Below are 18,958 nucleotides of genomic sequence, written 5' to 3' on the forward strand. Positions count from 1 at the left end.
GTCTTTTGCATCAAGTTTGAAGCTGCAGATTATGCATGCATTTAGAAAATGAATGTAACTACTGACTGATTCACAATTAGCACACATAACATAAATAAGAATAAAACTTTTTGCTATCGAGATTATATAAATGAATATTGTGTATTCATTCAACATCAACCCTATCTAATGTTATTCTACATCTAGTTCAAAAGGAGAAGTTGGGAAAACTAATTGTCTGTGTTTGAGAATAAGAAAGGCACATTTGGACTCTACTAATATCTTAATCTCTTCAATAACAATTATAATGAAGAAATATGACTCTTCTGCAGGTTGACATAGGAGTGAAATGCACAATGTGCTCATCTTGATGCTTGATAGTAAATTAGGTTCAATCAAACTGTATTCTCTTCAAAGTAGTAGATTGATATCCATTTTGTAAAGTTGGAAAAAGGAACAACATAACTCAGGTCCTATAATTCTTTGATTCTGCTGAAAAAGCAGTGTTTGGGAAATAATCACACGAATTTCTTCATGACCTTTTATACTTTAGTTAGCGTGCCCTCCTAACTCATACTATCGCTGAATAAGCTCCTCAACTAAAGCAATATGATCCCACGTTCTTATTTATACCTGAACTTTTAACTCAAGAGCTGGTTTAGTGTAAGCACTGGAGTTTTTTCTCACAAAAATAAAATGTCCATTTTTGCTAAAAAGCTTTTATGATGTTGCATAATTTGTAAGCATAGTTTCATAATCATTCTTCAGTGTAACAATGAATTGGTGGATCTTCAAGTACAACTACAATAGACTTCTTTCCCAGGAACACACTACTTATGCAATATCACCTCATTACTTAATTATTTCCTATTATTGATCGTTGAAAGAAAACTAATAAACTAATTGGAAAAGAAAAAAAAAGATTATGGAAAGCTTGTAGAAAATATTCTCAATCAATAATGCATGATATTTTTGCATCACCACATTGTCATCAAAGATATTATCATGTATAACCTAGATAAATGCACTAAACTCATTGTTGGGAAGAAAACAATAGAGGGAAAATCCAAAACTTCCAAATGGTGTCTATAGCTTCTATTCACACATCATGTTGTGACTAACTTTTCTTTCCATTTATAAACACCCATGTTTCTTTAAGCCTTTGGGGCTTTCAAGGGTATTAGCCATTGGATTTACCTAATGGGCCTTTGAATTAAAGACAAAAGATGGTGGGATCACCATACCATGTCGGGCAAAATCAGGAGTGAGTATTTTAATTGGAACAACCTTTTAGCTATTTTAATTTTATTTTAATTTTGAGTTTCAATAGATAGATGTAGCTTTTCATATGGATTCATCAGTTTCAAGGAGTGAAAACTTTCAACAGGTACAAGTTTGGGGAGCCAACCATCATAAAAGAGGGTCAATACAACCCACTCACAGATATGGAAACACTTATGAATTGTGACTAATTTGTTGTGTGCTCTCAAATATCTAAAAGCACTCCTTCATTCTTTTCTTTCCGATGTTCGACTTTGTTTTCCATTGCTACTCAAGAGTTGAAATGGTCTTAAGACAAGCTGGAACACCATTGTGTAGGCAGCGAAGGTGTCAGTTGCATCCTTGAGGTGCTAGAAGGCTTGATTCATCTGCACAGGGGTCAGAACGAGCCCTGGCTCGCCTAGGGATTAAACTTCTCCCCATCTCTTTTCCTTTCTTTACAAAATAAATATCTATAGAATTTGTGACGGATTCTCACCGTAATTTTTGATTGGTAGTTATTCATATGACAATTTCAATATTTCAACATCAAGGAAACTACTTAATACATGGGGATAAACCATACATGAACCAAATAATTCATGAATCGAGTATATCTTACACAAGTTCTTTATGCAATCTTATCTCGTTCACTTATTTCCTACACTTGATGTTACATATCTCTATATTTGTTCATATGCGCATCTGCATTAACTTTTTTCTAGAAATCAGCACATACATACTAGAAACACTCGAAAATCAGGTTATGACCTATATATGGAGGTTGAAAGATCCCAACTTTAGAATAAATCTGATGCAGACAACAAGAATTCGATATGGAAAGTAATTCATTCCATGAGTTAAAAAAAAGAAAGGGGAGGAGAAGAGGTTGCAGAAAATGATGAAGAGAGGAATAGAGAGCGATAGAAAGAAGAGAAAGAAGAGAGGAGAAAGCAGAAGCTCATACCTTGATGCTACTTCGCAAAGGTGAAGACGGGTAGATGGAGGCAGCGGACGACGAGTAGGGCAAAAAGAGGCAGTTCAAGAGGCCGCCACCCACGATGAAGCGTCTAGGGTCACAAAAGTGTTTATGTGATCATTCTAGTTTACTCCCAAAAGTATCAAACATTTCTGAATCAGACCGATAAAATTCAGAAATTTCTGAAATGAGCTGGAAATGATATATGTGGTCTACCCAAAATGCCCCTTTCAAAATAAGTCATTAGCTCCGGGCTATGGCCGATCCATTAAAAAATCCCTCATCTGGTGGGATGAGCTGGTCCGTCATCTTACCAAGCTAAGAAATATTCAAGTCAGTCCAATTCAAGATAGGTTGTGATCAAAATATAGCTGATACCTATATGAATAGTTACTCCAATAAATTTTAGAGTCAATTTTTAATGGGTATAAAAAGTCTTGTTGAGTATCTAATCTCTTACGCAAAGAATCGTTGTATTAGGGCAAATACCTCTTGATATACCCATTTTTAGAGAGTGTGAAACTGTCCTGGAGAGACTTGTAAGGTGACAATTTCAATTTTTGCTTCAATTATTATTTATTTTATATACTCAAGTTTAAAAATACTCAAATTGTATAGTGTATTCTCGAAATATCCTCTTTTTTTTTCTCTTTAGATTTATCAACTAGTTTCGGACGAAATTAACTATGGACTTAGAGAATTTTGAATCATTCAAACTAAGATTAATATACTCTTAAAAATCTCTACTTAATGTATTTTTGGATATATAGTAAATTGAGAGTATATCTTTAATTTATTACTCTACTCATTTGAAAATTCGTCACTCTCAATTTATATTACCAAATATAAATATGAGAGCATAGAAACATTAAGGGGTTTTTAGAAATAGAATCATTTTAATTTACTCTCAATTTATATTACCAAATATAAATATGAGAGCATAGATATATTAAGGGGTTTTTAGAAATAGAATCATTTTAATTTAAAAAAATTTGGAGTTGTCTAGATCTTTTTGTCATTTTCATCCGAAAGTGAGTAATGGACTTGGAAAAAACAAGAAGGTATTTTAAAAATATTTTAAGTGATTTAAGTATTTGAAAATTTAGATCCGTGAAATAGATAATACATTGTCCAATAAATTGCCAAAGCGTTTTTTCCACTCTATTCAAACCCATCCGAGCCGTCTAACCGGACCCCTTCTATCCAACCCGGCCCAACGGACTGAGAGCCCGCCACACGGCTATAATAGCCCCCTACCCCTGCCGTTTCGTTCATTCCCCTCTTCTTTCCGTTCGAAGAATCCTTTTTCGGCGAGAGGCGGAGCTCAGGCGAGTCGGGCGAAATCTAAGCGGAGACCTTCTCCTCGCGATCGACGCCGTCCCACATCAATCTTGACGCCCCTCTTGTGCTGGCCGGGGAGATCGGCCTTGAAGACGCTAGCTTCGCGGGTCTCCCACCAGTCGACGCGGGCGTCCGCGAGGCAGCGTCGTCCCCGAAGCCTCGGCGAGAATAGAGGAAACAGACTTCTCGGGCACGGCAGATCCGCCCGCCTCGACCTTGACGCCCCTCTTGTGCCGGCCGGGGAGATCGGCCTTGAAGACGCTAGCTTCGCGGGTCTCCCACCAGTCGACGCGGGCGTCCGCGAGGCAGCGTCGTCCCCGAAGCCTCGGCGACAATAGAGGAAAGAAACTTCTCGGGCACGGCAGATCCTCCCAACTCGACCTTGACGCCCCTCCTGTGCCGGCCGGGGAGATCGGCCTTGACGCCCCTCTTCTCGGGCAAGACGCTGATGGCCTCGAAAGAAGAGAAGACGGCGGATGGCGAGGGCGGAGCAGACGGTTCTAGTTCTCCGACGGCCAGTGCGAATAGAGGTAAGGAGGCTTCGAAACCCTATTTCTTGCAAACTAGTCGTGTTATTCATGTTAAATGGTTTTTATTTATTTTTTTTAATGTTTGGCTTCTTGATTAGGTTTAGACGATGATCAAAGGCACAGAGATGAGAAATTAAGGAAATACGAAAAAGCTGCTTCCTTGAAAATTGAACAATACTTCCTCTTAGATGATATTCCACGACTTATTAAAGGACTTGAAGACCTGGCTGCACCCGAGTATAATATTTTCTTTATTAAGAAATTAATCACACTCGCCGTGCAATGGAGGAACCAAACGGATGCCACATCGCGATTTCTCGCAAGGGCTGTGAAAGAAGATGTTTTATCACCGATTGATTTAGAGATATGTAACGAGTTCCCTGAGAATTCTATTGAAAGTGAAATTGTATCCAAGGCTTGCGCACTTGTATCAGCTGCACATGCCTCAGAGGCAATGCATTCGGTAGGTGCCGCATTTTGGATGGTTGTTTATTTTTATTTTGAATAAAAATTGAATGGTTTTTTTTTGTATGATAGTACCATGGATTTGTGTGTAAATTTGCAATATTAACACAACTTTTTAAAATCATAAGTAATCAAGATTTTTCAAAATTAAAATAAATAACTAAAATTTAACACAATCGAGTAATCACTCACTAATAATATCTTATTTTTAAAGATAATGAATATAATCCAAGAATACATATATGCTCCGCATAACACAATTTTTAATATAAATTTAAGGACCAAACTAGAATTAGCACGATCGATGTAAAAGTACAAGAGCACGGCATGAGCAGAAACAATGATAGAAATTTTCTTAATCTACATCATGGTGGACAATACATCTCGTGGAGGGCAAGTTGAGGATGTATCAAGGTTCAGCTGCTTTTAGATCTTCTGCATCATCCTCTACTGAATAATTAATTGACGGGCTAGACCAACCAGTCACGCACTTGCCTCTCCCTTGCTTTTACGGTCAAATTTCAACAGCCTCTTCAATCCCTGAAACTTTTTGGGATAAAGAAGTTCATTACTATCAGCCAGAAGCATTTGAGATAAAGAATTTCGATCAAGCACAAGAAGATGGTTTTACTGAAACTTTTTGGGATACTGCTAACTTCGAAACTTCAGTTGTTTGTAACAACATTGGTGGAGGATCTCTCCGAGGTCTCTGAAGATCGAACCAAATTACCCAACTTTTTAGCAGTGACACCAGATGTAAAGGCCAGCTCTGCTTTGCTCAGATTCAAGGTTTCCTGTGACACCTCAAGTTTTTGTTCCATCACATGATGTTTGTTTGCATTGTCTGCTCAAAGTTTCTCATCGTGTTAGCAGTAGACTCGGAGGAATTATCACTTTCTGTCAAACTCTTCCACTCAGATTGTGCAATTTTTGCAGGAGAGATGCCCTCAGTAGAAGATTTTGGTTTACCAATCGCTGCACCCAATGGATATATTCGTTCAATAATACCCTTGGGATTATTCTGTGAACCATCACAGCATTTTGCTATAACTGAGGATTCAGCCACTTGGTCTCCAGAAATCAATGATAAAGTACTTTGATAAAGGATACCTAATATCAGAAAGAAACAAACTCATGTATAAACCCACACAGTGGTACATCATTTGGTTGCGAGAAAACTGAAATAAAAGTAAAGACATTGACAATGAAAGAGAAATCATCTTCTTTCAGCTCAGCACAATTTTAAATGCATTAGGATGATTTGAACTGATAATATAATTGAGTATTTTAAGTAATTTTCAAAATCAAGCAAATTTTTTAAAATCACAAGTAATCACTAATATTTTTAATTTTTAAAGATAATGAACTTATAAGATAACAAAAAGTAATTTTCAAAATTAAAATGACTTCCTAGATTAGTCCTTGAAAATAAAAAACCCTATATGCACTAAAAAATAAAATAAAAGTTATTGAAAGAAAACCTTTTGAGTTCTTTATCTATCTGCTTGCTTCAATTCAAGTTGATTTAAATTGTTTTAAAAAAAAATCTGTGTTTTCTATCTGCTTTCTTCAATTTAAGTAAATCATCTACCCTGACAGATGCCGAGAGACCTAGCCACCGCATCGCTAGAGCATACCATCAACGAGTCTGCGACGGAGAAACCTGCCAAGAAGCAGAGATTGATTCCATCTCCCCCGCCCAAAATCACACTCATCTTGGATTTGGATTTAACTCTGTTGAACTCAATCAGCGTAAGTAAACAAAACAAAAATGGTTCTTTCTTTATTGATCAATGAATCGATATTTACATGTTTTCTATTTTTTTCAACAGTTTGATCGAGTGTCTGCCATCCATGAGCAAATTCTGAGAAAGAAGGTAATAGAGCATGATAACCGTGATCTATTTCGCGTCAGACGTTTTGGATTCTGGATCAAACTCCGACCAGGGATAAGAGATTTCCTCCACAAGGTATCTTATCTGCTTTTTATCTATCTGGTGCTTTTTATTTATCTGATGCCTATTATCTGATGTTTATATGTTTGTTCATGTGTTGTTGCAGGCTAGCGAGTTATTCAATCTGCACATTATCACCTTGGGGCGCAAGGATTATGCATATGCCATGGCGAAACTACTCGATCCCACTGGCACTTTCTTTTCCGGGAGAATCACTTCCAGGGAGGAGGCTCACATGGGTAAGGATGGTTACGTGAAAAATCTAAACTATGTCTCGACTACTGTGTCCAATGTCTTGATTCTGGACGACACTCCTAGAGTTTGGCCTGACCACCAGAGTAACCTTATCACGATTAGCAGGTATGCATGTATTTATAAGTTAGTCGTCTATTTTGCCTTTAATTTCTAATTAATTAAATTGTTTAATTTGTGCAGGTATGCATATTTTCCTCAAACCTGGCAACAGCAGCAGATGCCAGTTGGATTATCACCTCTAGAAACTGGCATAGATACCGATGACACCCTCACATTGATCTTATCAGTAAGTAACTAGGATTTTTTTAGTTTTCAAATTAATAAAATTTTAGTATTTCCAGGCATTCATTCATTACTCGTATTGTGCAGATGTTAGAGAAAATCCATGGTGATTATTCTTTGGCATATCAGTCGATGAGGGATGTTGATATCAGGAGCATCCTTGCTACTCACCTCATGCCATAGCGAGTTTGCATTATACTACTAGTCTTACTTACGGACATTAATTTTTTGAGTTTTTTTAGACTTTATTTTTTTTTACTTCTAAGTTTAGACTGCTCAGTGCAATTACCCCTACAATTTAAGGAGACCTGATGCTGATATCAGGAGCATCCTTGCTACTCACCTCATGCCATAGCGAGTTTGCATTATACTACTAGTCTTACTTACGGGCCTTATTTTTTTGAGATTTTTTTAGACTTTATTTTTTTTTTACTTCTAATTTTAGACTGCTCAGTGCAATTACCCCTACAATTTAAGGAGACCTGATTTTGTATTACATTCGTATATACTTCTCTCAATGAACTCTTTTCATGGAAAGGAAATCACATAAGGCTTCACTTGGCTGTCAAATGTAAATTATGTGGAACAATATGTGTCCTAGCATGATAGTTATGAAAAGCTAAAGTTCCTAATAGTCGTCAATTAAAAAATAAATACTAAAATACCTCCTTTCTTTGGCCTATATTCTGAAAATAAACCTCTTCTGCATGCTGTAAAATCTCAAAATTTTTAGTATTGCATCAGTTGACATCCTAGATATAACTATATTGGTAGAAATATCTGGCTTATCTGTCATGTTAGGAGCAAACAAAGTAAGCAGGTCAGGTCTTGGCTCAACAGACTCAACACTTGGACACGAGACTTAGAAAAGGCACTGAGCAGTGCCAACGATGGCTTTGATTGATTTCCACCCTTGAATCTTATATGTCATTATCACTCTACCACGTCACGATGCTCTAACATCTCCCTTTAGGTCGATCCCTCCTAACAGTCGGCCCTTTTGGTCGATCCCTCCATGTCGTTATAACTTGTACCTTGTTCTTCCGATTTCCTTGTTGCACTTGAGCTCGACACCTAGCTTAACTCAGAACAAGACTATATAAGACAAGCATCAATGCCCAGCCCCACAAAAGAAGGATCCAGATTTTGAGTATGTTGCTGCGCTGGTTCAGAATCAACAAATATTGATGAAAGCATTGATACTGGCTTAAAGTCCTAAACAAGGCTAGGCACGAAGAAGAACATCAGTACCTGGGTCAGGCTCAACAGATCTTATTGGGTCAGACTGGTCAAGGAGAAGAATCAGGCTTGAAAGCAGGCATGGAGCACATCAACAATTCCAACCTAGAAAAGAGATGGATCTCCTGTAGGCAATATATACAAGAGAAGCATATCTTGTCTCAGACCTAGGCAAGACAGTTGGAACGAAGAAGAAAAAAGAAGAGAAGTCAGTCCTCTTTCTCGTTCGAGGGTCTTGCTCACTATTCTAAGACAGCACTTTCGACCGCAGCGATCATCCTTCTTTTCTAACCAACCAATGTGGGATCCGAACCAACCGTCTGATATACGTACAGGTGGGAAGCAAAGTAGGGCAAGGGAGAAGGCATTGAATTAATAGGGAACCGTAGCCAAGTGGCAAAGGCAGAAGTCTGCAAAACTTCTATTCGTCGGTTCGAATCCGACCGGTTCCTACAGCGCCATTCCATCCATCCGGTTACATGATCATGCTCTTCTTTCCACCCAAAATGGTTGAGTTTGAATTCAAGTCGACTGAAAAATTAACTCAACTAAAAAAGAATTGGAATAAGAGAAACAGCTATTATAGTAAGGGTAGTCCTGCCTCCAAGTAAATAAAAGAGAAGAGAAGTGGATTGCTCGTTGACTGCTCATTTAGCAGCAGGGATAAGAGAACAGCTAATGCTAGAGCACCAACCAAGCAAAAGAAAGAGTGAATGAAAAGAGTGTTAAGTACTCATAAGGCATGACTGATAAGGATAGGAATGAATGAAAGAAGATATTTGTCACCCCACCATAGGACATCTGAAGGATAGGATCGACCGATAGATATGAGCATCGCAACGTGGTAGATCTTTCATAGTTTCGTACCAAAGTCATTCACAGCTGTTGCTGAGGGACGAATCATACTTATGATACGCTCGACCAACGGGTGAGTCCAAGTGAATAGTTGTTTGTACTAAACCACTAACTACTGGTACAAAGGCTCAATAAAACTCTTAAGCGAGGTACAAAGAGGGTATCATAAGATAGGCTCAACGGTAAGGAGAGGAAAAAAGCTTATACTTATACAAACAACTGCTCAAGGAGAAGAGATACGAGAAACAACGACATGGAGAAGAAGGGCTCAAGACAAGATTCAATCAGCAACAACAGCAGTTCATGAGAGTTGTTCAGAGAAGAGCGCTTCTTATAAGTATGTTTTCTCTCATCAAACAACAAAGTACGTGAGCACTAATCAAATATAGCCACAAGGCAAAGGAGAGCAACAACCTACATTCCAGGAGCTACGCCAGCCTAAATTGGAAGCGATTCAACTCATCAAGCGTAGGGAATTATCAGCGGTGAAGAACTAGAAGCAGACATTCAGGCAACGACTAACTCATAAAAAACACGGGGTGCCTCAAACTAAGTCTGCAGAAAGGTTGAATTCGGACCCGACGATAGCTTCTTTCAAAAGCTCTTCCGGAGACTGATAGAGATTTATAGGCTGCTTGCGTTTCTGCTCAGGTTGGCAACCAAGTCCTATTCAAATTTTCCCACACATTGTTGCTAGTATTTTTCCTGTCCCTCTCATCAAGATGCCATGTCAGTATTTCTCGTTCCTCTCCCTCTCCCTAATGATTGAGTCTATTTGTATAGATGCCCTAATGGTTGAGAAGTCTAAATTTCACTCTATGGGCAATAGTCATGAATGACTATTCAAAACTACGAAAGATCGTGCATATCGACAACAATCGTGAATGACCATTCAAAACTACGAAAGATACACCCCTATATCCCAACAACTTATAGTAGTCAAGTGAATGACTATTCAAAACTACGAAAGATCTACCCCTACGGTCGTCCCTATGGTAAGAGCACACGAGCACGTCGCTTCTCTCGCCCCATAAAGTTGTTCCTCTCTCTCTCTCCCTAAAGGTCGAGCTATCTAACGATACCCTATGGTGGAGCGCGTCATTATCACTCTATGGAATCACTCCTCACAACATAACTAAAAAAAAAACTCTCTTTCCCTCTGCCTAACTGTCGAGCTATTGCAAACCATCTCACGCATCAGCTCAAGCTTACTCCCTCTCCCTTAGAGTCGAGCCCTCCTTATAGTTGACTCTAATGGTTGATTCTATCCTTATGTTCAGTCAAGCACGCCATTATCACTCGCTCCTCTCCCTCTCCCTCCCTAACGGTCAAGCGTGTCATTATCAATCATTCCTATGCTTAAGCACATCGATTTTCTCATCCAGTAAATAAGAATTGTTCCTCCCTCTCCTGAGTAGTCAAGCTATTATACATACCCTCTGCAACAGTCATGAATGACAATTCAAAATTACAAAAGATCTACTCCCAATGATCGAGCCTATCCTTATGGATGCCCTATGATCGAACCTATCCTTATGAATGCCCTCTCATTATAGGTCGAGCTATCTAACGATACCCTCTCCCTCACTCGAACCTCTCCTAACAACTCTCTCTTGTCAAAGTGTCTATCAGTCTCCTTCACTCTATGATGTACTAGGGTATTAGAGAAAGGACAGAAGATCCTCGTCTTGCAACGGGAACATATTCGACTCTTGTCTAAGAAAGATGATTCTAGGCTACAACGTCTTCATTTTAACTCTGAATAGCTGCTGAGGCTCCGGTGTTTAAGGGAGGGCCCGAAGCATTGAATGGAAAAAGTTATTGGTATACGAGAAAGAGATAGGTGACCTGATACAAAGAAGAAGACTAACATGAGTTTGTGCAGAGTGGGGAAGAAATAAGAACCTACCTCAGACTCGGGAGACATGAAACAAGACCCAATAACCCTAGAGAAAGAGTAGCAAAAGCAAGAAAAGCAGCAGCAACTACTTATGAAGCAAGAACAACCTACCAAAGAACAACATAAGCAACAAAAGCTTAGGCAGCTTCATAAGGGGTGTTGAGTTTTAAGTGTCATCTGAGTCCGTTCCAGTTGCTCTTGGTGTAGCTCCTTTCCTTTTTCCTTCTCGCACCTTCTTTGAATGGCTACCTAGGAGTGGATTTCATATCTCCAAGGGACTTTGACAAACAAAAGGAATGAGGCTGAGTGGTGAAAAAGAAAGGCTCGAGGTAACGACGGGTAGCAACGTGAGGTCCGGCACCAATTACATGAATTTGAAAGCCTTTGGCAAAGCTGCTGAATATGAGTTTGAAAACTCAATGGAGCTACTTAAGAGGGAATGATAGCTGACTTGAAAAAGGAAAGGGACGTTAAGTGCTGTCCTGTTAGGGAGAGGGACGGAGTGAGTTAATTATTCTATTCTTATTTCTGGACTCAGGTTCATATGGGCATATTTCAAGATGGCTCTACCGGAACAACTTATAACTTACCCAATCACACTGGAACCTCTTATGAAGCTTATGCAGCCGGGAATAAAATTAGTACTCAACGGGCAGGGCAGGGAACTCAACTTGAGCTAATATCTTTTACACATTGCTTTCCATAGGCATAGTACATATTCCCAATAGCAGCCAGCTGAGTCTCTTATTGTTCATGGCCTTGATGCAGCTAATATAGTAATGAATAGCAACAAGGCTTGAACTCACATTCCAAAGAAAGTAACAGCAGCATTGAATTCCAACAAAGAAGTAAAAAACTCATTTAATTCAAAAGCAGGTGCCCAATAATAGTTAGTCTAAGGTCAGGAGGAAAAAGAATCAATCAACTGCAGCAGGTGGAGCACCTGAAGGCATATATCCTGTTGTTCTAATAAGAGTGAATGGACAGAAGTAATTTCTAAAAGTCATTTGTGAACTATACTTATTGGCAGAATTTTCTACTGGAGTTGAAGGTTTAAAGGGTATAGGTGGATACAATATATAACTCTAATAAAGGTAATGAGAGTGATTTTAAAAATTAAAATTTTACCAGTTATATAACATATTCATATATCCGACCTCAACTTGATGAGAATAACACAGCTTGTTGACGATTACGCTGATGATACTTACCAGGATTTATGAATATTCAGCATAATCACCTTATTACACAATCAATTAATGATCAACTTGACGTAATAATAAGATTATTGATGACTGAAATTCACACACACTAAAAGATAAGATTGGCTCAAACCAGTGCATTATATACCTCCAGAATCTGGTATTGCTTCCTCGAAGAAACTGTCATCATCTTCTCAATTCCAAAATTCAGTATGTTGACCTTCTAAAGGAATGTAGGTAGAGCTGGAAAGAAGCAAAAATAAAACTAAGGTTCAGAAAAGATCAATCAAGGAATTTATTAAACTAAAATTTGCATATTGATGCTAAGCCATGAAGTAAGATTAGCAGCTTTATGAAGCTCATTCAGATATGATCATATATTCTCTTAATTCTGATGCAGAGACAAAGCTGTGACCAAAATATAGTGACTCTAGGTTCTAGGACAGCTCATTTAGGTAATAAAATTTTCTATTAGTATTTTTACCTTCTTCACCATCTTGCAATTTCCTTCATCCTCAAATCAATGCAATGTGCCATTTAAGACATCCAGAATAAATTGGGATGATTTATTTATATCAAGTCAACAAAATTCTTCAGATTGGCATCATTGATGATAACATGGGTTCTGAAGCATGAACTATGGCCCGACCTTCCTCCATGCTTCAATTTCTATATACAAACATAATAGCCAGATTGAGTTGATGAATTAATGAAGTTATACAACATTAAATCTCTAATGCTAGCAATATGAAAGGTTGTAGATGATTGTCCTCAGATGATGCCTAACTGTGAGTTACTGATACCATGCCAAATATTCCTTGCTTATTGAATAACAGGAGTATAGATGAAATTAAGTTTGTCCGCCATATAATTAGCATTTATCTTGTGGGTATAGGACTTGTGATACCATGTCTACAATCTAATAGTACAAGTTTGTGCTAAACTGAAATATTTGGCTTCAAAGGAACTACTAAAAGAGTATAATTATCTTGTAGAGTTATCTTCTCCTTGTGTATGCATCATCACCACTCCTTGTTTTCCTTTTTGCATGCTTGAGATAGAATTGAAAATAAGTCGCAGCATTATGAGGCCTATATGTGTAGTCATCCAGCTAAGGCCAGGGAAAAAGCATTATATGTGACCTTGAGTTGAGGATATGGCAGAAGCTGGTGTTCAAATTCAAGTACTCCAAACACTGACACTTTTGCTAAGCATAATTGTGGTGAAACTCAACACTGAAAGTGCTCATGTCTATGAAGCCAGTTACATGCTGAACATGTGTACCCTAGGGCTAGATTCGATGGTGTCAAGTGCAGAGATGCCTTGCAATCTTGGGTCATGGCCCATCACGTCTAAATGTTTTAATAAAATACTAGTAGAAAATTATACCCATACAATACAAACTACTGGTGTCAGAACTATAACCAAACAGCATGAGAAAAGTAATAGTTGCATCTTGCAAAGAACAATAAAGTTACCAAATCATATATTGGACTTCTTTTTTTGAATTGCATCCCCAATAGTGGTGAAGGATGGTATGAATTAAGATTTAAGGCCATGGTTTTTCATCACCTTTATATCCTGATATACAAATTTAATCCATATTTCTCATTATATCTTCTCCACATGGTTATCTTATATCAAGCTGTCTAAGGATGGATACCTTGCATTTAGGCTACTTGGTTATAAACAAGTATTATTAGACACATGATTAACCTAAACCTAATGACATCTAACTTCAGACTTACGGATTAAAATTTTATATGACTAGCTTTTGTAACAAATTATAAATGGGGTTTTCTATTAAGAGCTCTAAGAAAAACAAAGCAAAAAATGGCGATTCTGAAATTTTAATTGGGTTTCAGAGATTTGAGAGAGTTCAGACAATATACAAGTTTAACCCATTCAACTTAGTTTCAACAGGCAGAAGGAAAGAGTGAGAACACAACTCAAGCATCACCATTTACATGTCATGTAAAATCCACATAACTAATAATTTCAGCTATATGTTATCTGTAAACATGCTTTGATCAGACCGGAAGGCAAACAGATTAGGAGGAATAGATCAAACCCCAACCCTGAAGATATGAAGGCATTCTTGCATCAAAAAGAATATGCATATTTAAAAATGGAGAGTTGGGAGAGAGAGCGGGTCCATGTACAATCTTAACCCTCCTAGGGCTCTCGACATTTGGTTCCAAAATATATTTTATTATTGAAAAAAAAACTATTGCTAGTTTAACCCATGTAAAAATATATAGCCTCCCATTGGAAAACAAAGGGATTAAAAGTATCTACTTTATGTTGTCTGATCATTGGAAAAATACCTTTTAGTCAAAATGGGAAAGAACTTGTCCTTCTGGGAGTAAGTTTTTCCCTCAAGATCCTTTAGGTGTTGTACAACTATGCTTGGTTGTTTACATGAATCACATGATTTCTGACATAAAGATGTTGACACCTATTCATGGAAAATGTTGAATCAAAAACTAAAAAGTCAAACATACAAAGTTCATTTTTGTGGAGAAACTAAGAAATATCATTGAATAAATAAAGTCAAGAAATAAATTTGTAGGCACCTGTTCGCCAAAACTTGGAAGAATCTCCCCCCTATGACAACCAGAACCTTCGTAGTATTCCACCATCTGTAGTTGTAACGTCTGTAAGTTAATCCAAGAAATTTTTAAAATTGAACAACACAACTAACACACCTGAGTAAATGTAGCTACAGACTTCTCTGGCAAGCCACCTGAGGGAAGTGAAGATTCTCTCTTTTTCATAGTGGCATTATGTAGAATGAATTCCTAGCACATGTACCTAAGTGTTAAGTGGAGATGATGTCTAGTATGTATAGTATAAACACCATCTTTTTGCAATCATCCAGTCCATGGTAGAATATACTCCGGAAGATTTGTGATAAAACAATTCCATTGATTTTGGAATATTGAAGTGACAAACAATGTGGAGATCCTTTCTATCAATACCGTAAAAACTGAAATAATTAACAACTCAGTACCAAGCACCTTAATAGAGTTCAGGATTTAGGGTAAGTTTAGGGTAAAAATAAGCTTCAAGACTTCCAAGATTAAAAAAAAAATTGTTTGTACCAGCATAATTAAAGCGTAAAAACCAAACCACAGTAGCAGCATCCAGAGAAAATTTCATTAGTATATAGAATAATAAAAAGAGTAGAAAATGAAGGGTTAAAAGGGATCTAAAGCTAGAATATAGGAGATATCAGCTAATATTTAACCCATATGAATCGAATCACAAAATTCAAACCAAATACACTGAATTAATTAACAAATGATAGCCACTTTGCAAACCCATCAGAAAGCATTTTTTATTTACACGTAGTGATAGTATAACTAGCATCGAGTATACTGACTAATCAGAAACGTCAAAAGTATAACATTCTAATATGTTGGAGACCTACTTACAAATCTCTAGGGACTTACAATATGCTATGCAATTATGCAAATATATAGGTAAACAGGACTACCTTGCCAATTAACATTGATAATTTTCCCAAATCAATATGGTATCAGAGTTGATACTTGCATTAAATCTTTGAAAAAGCTGAACTTGTAGCCATGTCTTGGTCAATACAAACCTCTTCTATTGCCCTCAATCTTCTCCACTACACTGCTAATTTCATTTCGGCAAATATCTCCTCGAAGCTTGATATGGCTTCAATTCAATCTCTATGCATTTTAGCATCCTGATTAGGCTTCTAGATCAACATCTCCAGCTACACCTCATTAATTCCACCTACAGACTTCTTCCTTGCTACTAGTATCTTCACTGTGATCCTTTCTTTGCTGCTCTTCCCAGCAACCAACAGCTCACACAATCAACCTTCAGCCTCTTGTGGAGCTTGAATTCCTAGAAACCAACACAAACCTCTTACTAGAAGAGCCTTTCTCTTTTGTGGTAGATCTTCCTGAAATCCTGCAATCATTGACAAGCTTCCTTCTCTACCATAAGTTTGAGGCACCACTAGCAAGATGAATCAGACTCAATGACAAGATGATATTCTTGGCAAAAGCCCTCTACAACACTGTCCGATTAGGTACTAATGCTAGCTTAAATTCGAGACTTCTTAGGTACACCTTTCATGTCATGATATCCTTGATTTGCCAAGGCAACTGACTTGCTTGCATGACATATATTGCTAGGTTCATTTTAGACTTGAGACCCTTCTTAGTGTACATTTAATGACTTGACTAAATGTACACTGGCACCTTTTTCTTTAGTTTTTCGATAATTAGTGTCCTAGTGCTGTCATTTTAAATTTAGCTTTAGGTGTTCTGTTAGTGTCCTAGTGCTGTCATTTTAATAACTTGACTAAATGTACACTTTAATGAAAGTTTAAGTGGACAACTTAGCTTTAAAACTTAGCAGTCAAAGGAGGATAGAAATTTAAATGTTTATCAGAGAATTCAAACTTCAAAAGTAAAACATATGTTAAATGGGATGTAAAATGGGAAAGCAATTAGATTGAATGATATTCCAATAGAGTTATAGAAATGACTAAGGAAGCGGGGCATTAAATGACTTAGAAGTTATTCAACCTCATATTGAAAACAAACAAAATATCCGATCAATGGAGGGCTACTCAAATCTCCTACATAAAAGCAAAGGATATATACAAAATTATATGAATTATAAGGGCATTAAACTATGGGTTATAGCATGAAACTTGAAAAAAGAGTAATATAAAAAGATTAAGTATCTAAGGTGACCTAAAATCATTTTCGATTAGTGCCTAAAAGGTCAATGAAAGAAATTATACATATTCTCAAATAATTGATTGAATAATATCATGAAAAGAAGTAAGAATTACACATTGTATTCATTGACCTCAAAAATGTTTATAACAAAATCTTAAAGAAAATTATAAGAAGAATTCTAAAAAAGAAAGGTGTTAGCATTATGTATATTAAAATAATTAAGAGTATGTATGAGGATGTAGGCAGAATAATTAAAAAAATTATAAGGTTATATCAAGGATAAGCTCCAACTCCAAACCTTTTTACACTAATTATGAGTGAACTCACTAGACACATTGAGGACACATTATCATGGTGCAAATTGTGTGACATTATTTTGCCCAATTAGACACATGATGAAGAAGTAAATGTTAAGTTCGAATCTTAATAAAAATTATTGAAAGGAAAAGATTTTAGACTTAGTAGAATAAAAATAAAACATATAAACTCTAAGTTTAGTAATATCAAACATAACAAGACAATTATTAAGAGATGACAAATTATTGAGAGCTTTAAGTATCTAGAATTGTATTTTCAAAAGGATAGAGTGGTTGATAGAGATATTTTTCCAAGTATACAAGTAGAATAGTTGAAATGGAAGAGAGTGTCAAATGTTTCTTCTTCTTCTTTTTTTTATTGTAAGGTACCTATAAAGCTTAAGAGAGTGACAATTAAATATGCTATGTTACATGAAGTTGAATATTGTGCTATGAAGCGGGTATATGAACAAAAGATGAAATTTACAAAGATGAGGATATTAAGGTGGATGTGCAAACATATGAGAATGGAAAACGAGAATATTTGAGAGAAAATTGAGATTGCGCCTATTAAAGGAAAACTCTTAAAATCACATTTAAAATGGCACGGACATGTACTATGTTCAATTAATGTACAAATTAGACGATGATAGATTAGACAAATATACATAGGAAGAGGAAGACCAATAAAAAATTTGTTAGCATCGATAAAACAAAATAAAATTATTTAAATATAAATAAAGATATAGTAGGGATCGAGCAGATCCATATAGCTCACCCCACTTACTATAATAAAGGTTTGGTGATGGTGGTTGTATATAGTGTGTATGAGTAAATAATGAATTTAAACTATCCTTATATTTCTTAAGAAACGTACAACCACTAACTTAAAATGGCAATTTCAAATGGCTTTTAAATCAAACTAATTATACAAGATTGCGTCACATGTTACCACTATGACAAACCACCAAGGATAAAAATCCATGGAGACAGTTAGCTCTAGATTTGAGATATGTCTGGAAGGTTTGCTAGGATGTGTACATATGTATTTTCTTGACGAATACTAATTATCACCAAACTATTGGCAAGGATTAAACTAGCGGTGTCTCTAACAAAACCAATATAGTTCCGACCAACTTACAACTAGATAGATCTAATAAGAGAATGTTAAATCACAAAGAAACTTAATTATTCAATGACAATTGGAGCTTCATTGAATTTCATTAGAAGGGCATGGAGGGGAACTGCAAGGTGTAAAGGAGGGTAAAAACTCTTTGACATTTGAAGATTTTAAGCATACTAGCAATGTTGTTAGTGTAAATAGGTAGATTCAATTAATTGAACTAGATAGTCTTCTTCTATAGTTCCACCTATATATTTCATTGTATAATACATATTTACATATTGGTATGCACCATAGATATTTACAAGTAGATTCTCAATGGTTACTGGTGCGAAAGTAAGTGTAGAATTCGGCTGCGAAAGTAAGTGTAGAATTGGACTGACTTGAGAAATAAAGTGTCTATGTTGACAAGTATAACTTATGCGTTAATCAGAGCCGTACCCACAGCTGACACATCATCTTAATTAATATATTAAACACAAAAGTTTAGTGCAAAATAAACACAAGTGAATAACAATAATCTGACAACTTAGTGCATTGGTTGACACTGCTAATAATCATCCTCTA

At 36.6% G+C, this 18,958-nt stretch overlaps 1 protein-coding gene, 2 long non-coding RNA genes and 1 other non-coding gene across 6 annotated transcripts; 2 read left to right on the forward strand and 2 right to left on the reverse strand.

The window, feature by feature from the left end:
• Positions 1-3,536: 3,536 nt before the first annotated feature.
• LOC122031960 lies at positions 3,537-3,917 on the reverse strand. Its single transcript, XR_006125908.1, has 2 exons — positions 3,775-3,917; positions 3,537-3,608 (listed from the first exon to the last, which is right to left on the reverse strand). It is a non-coding gene; the product is annotated as an uncharacterized LOC122031960 (long non-coding RNA).
• LOC122031958 (MA3 DOMAIN-CONTAINING TRANSLATION REGULATORY FACTOR 4-like) lies at positions 3,601-4,620 on the forward strand. The gene is made up of 2 exons (XM_042591191.1): positions 3,601-4,089; positions 4,188-4,620. Exons 1-2 carry the CDS (start codon positions 4,008-4,010, stop codon positions 4,595-4,597), a joined length of 492 nt encoding a protein of 163 aa, XP_042447125.1. The 5' UTR covers positions 3,601-4,007; the 3' UTR covers positions 4,598-4,620.
• Positions 4,621-4,735: 115 nt separating this feature from the next.
• LOC122031181 lies at positions 4,736-18,918 on the reverse strand. 3 transcript variants are annotated; one of them, XR_006125794.1, is made up of 7 exons: positions 14,951-18,918; positions 14,819-14,884; positions 14,570-14,700; positions 12,727-12,911; positions 12,391-12,485; positions 6,146-6,217; positions 4,736-5,664 (listed from the first exon to the last, which is right to left on the reverse strand). It is a non-coding gene; the product is annotated as an uncharacterized LOC122031181 (long non-coding RNA). The 3 variants fall into 3 exon arrangements; XR_006125793.1 differs by lacking the exon at positions 6,146-6,217 and having other exon boundaries at positions 4,736-5,100; positions 5,186-5,664; positions 14,951-18,910; XR_006125792.1 differs by lacking the exon at positions 6,146-6,217 and having other exon boundaries at positions 14,951-18,913.
• Positions 8,665-8,737, forward strand: TRNAC-GCA. Its single transcript has one exon. It is a non-coding gene; the product is annotated as a tRNA-Cys (tRNA).
• Positions 18,919-18,958: the final 40 nt, after the last annotated feature.

The sequence above is a fragment of the Zingiber officinale genome, chromosome 11A, assembly GCF_018446385.1.
Source record: "Zingiber officinale cultivar Zhangliang chromosome 11A, Zo_v1.1, whole genome shotgun sequence".
NCBI classification, from domain to species: Eukaryota; Viridiplantae; Streptophyta; class Magnoliopsida; order Zingiberales; family Zingiberaceae; genus Zingiber; species Zingiber officinale.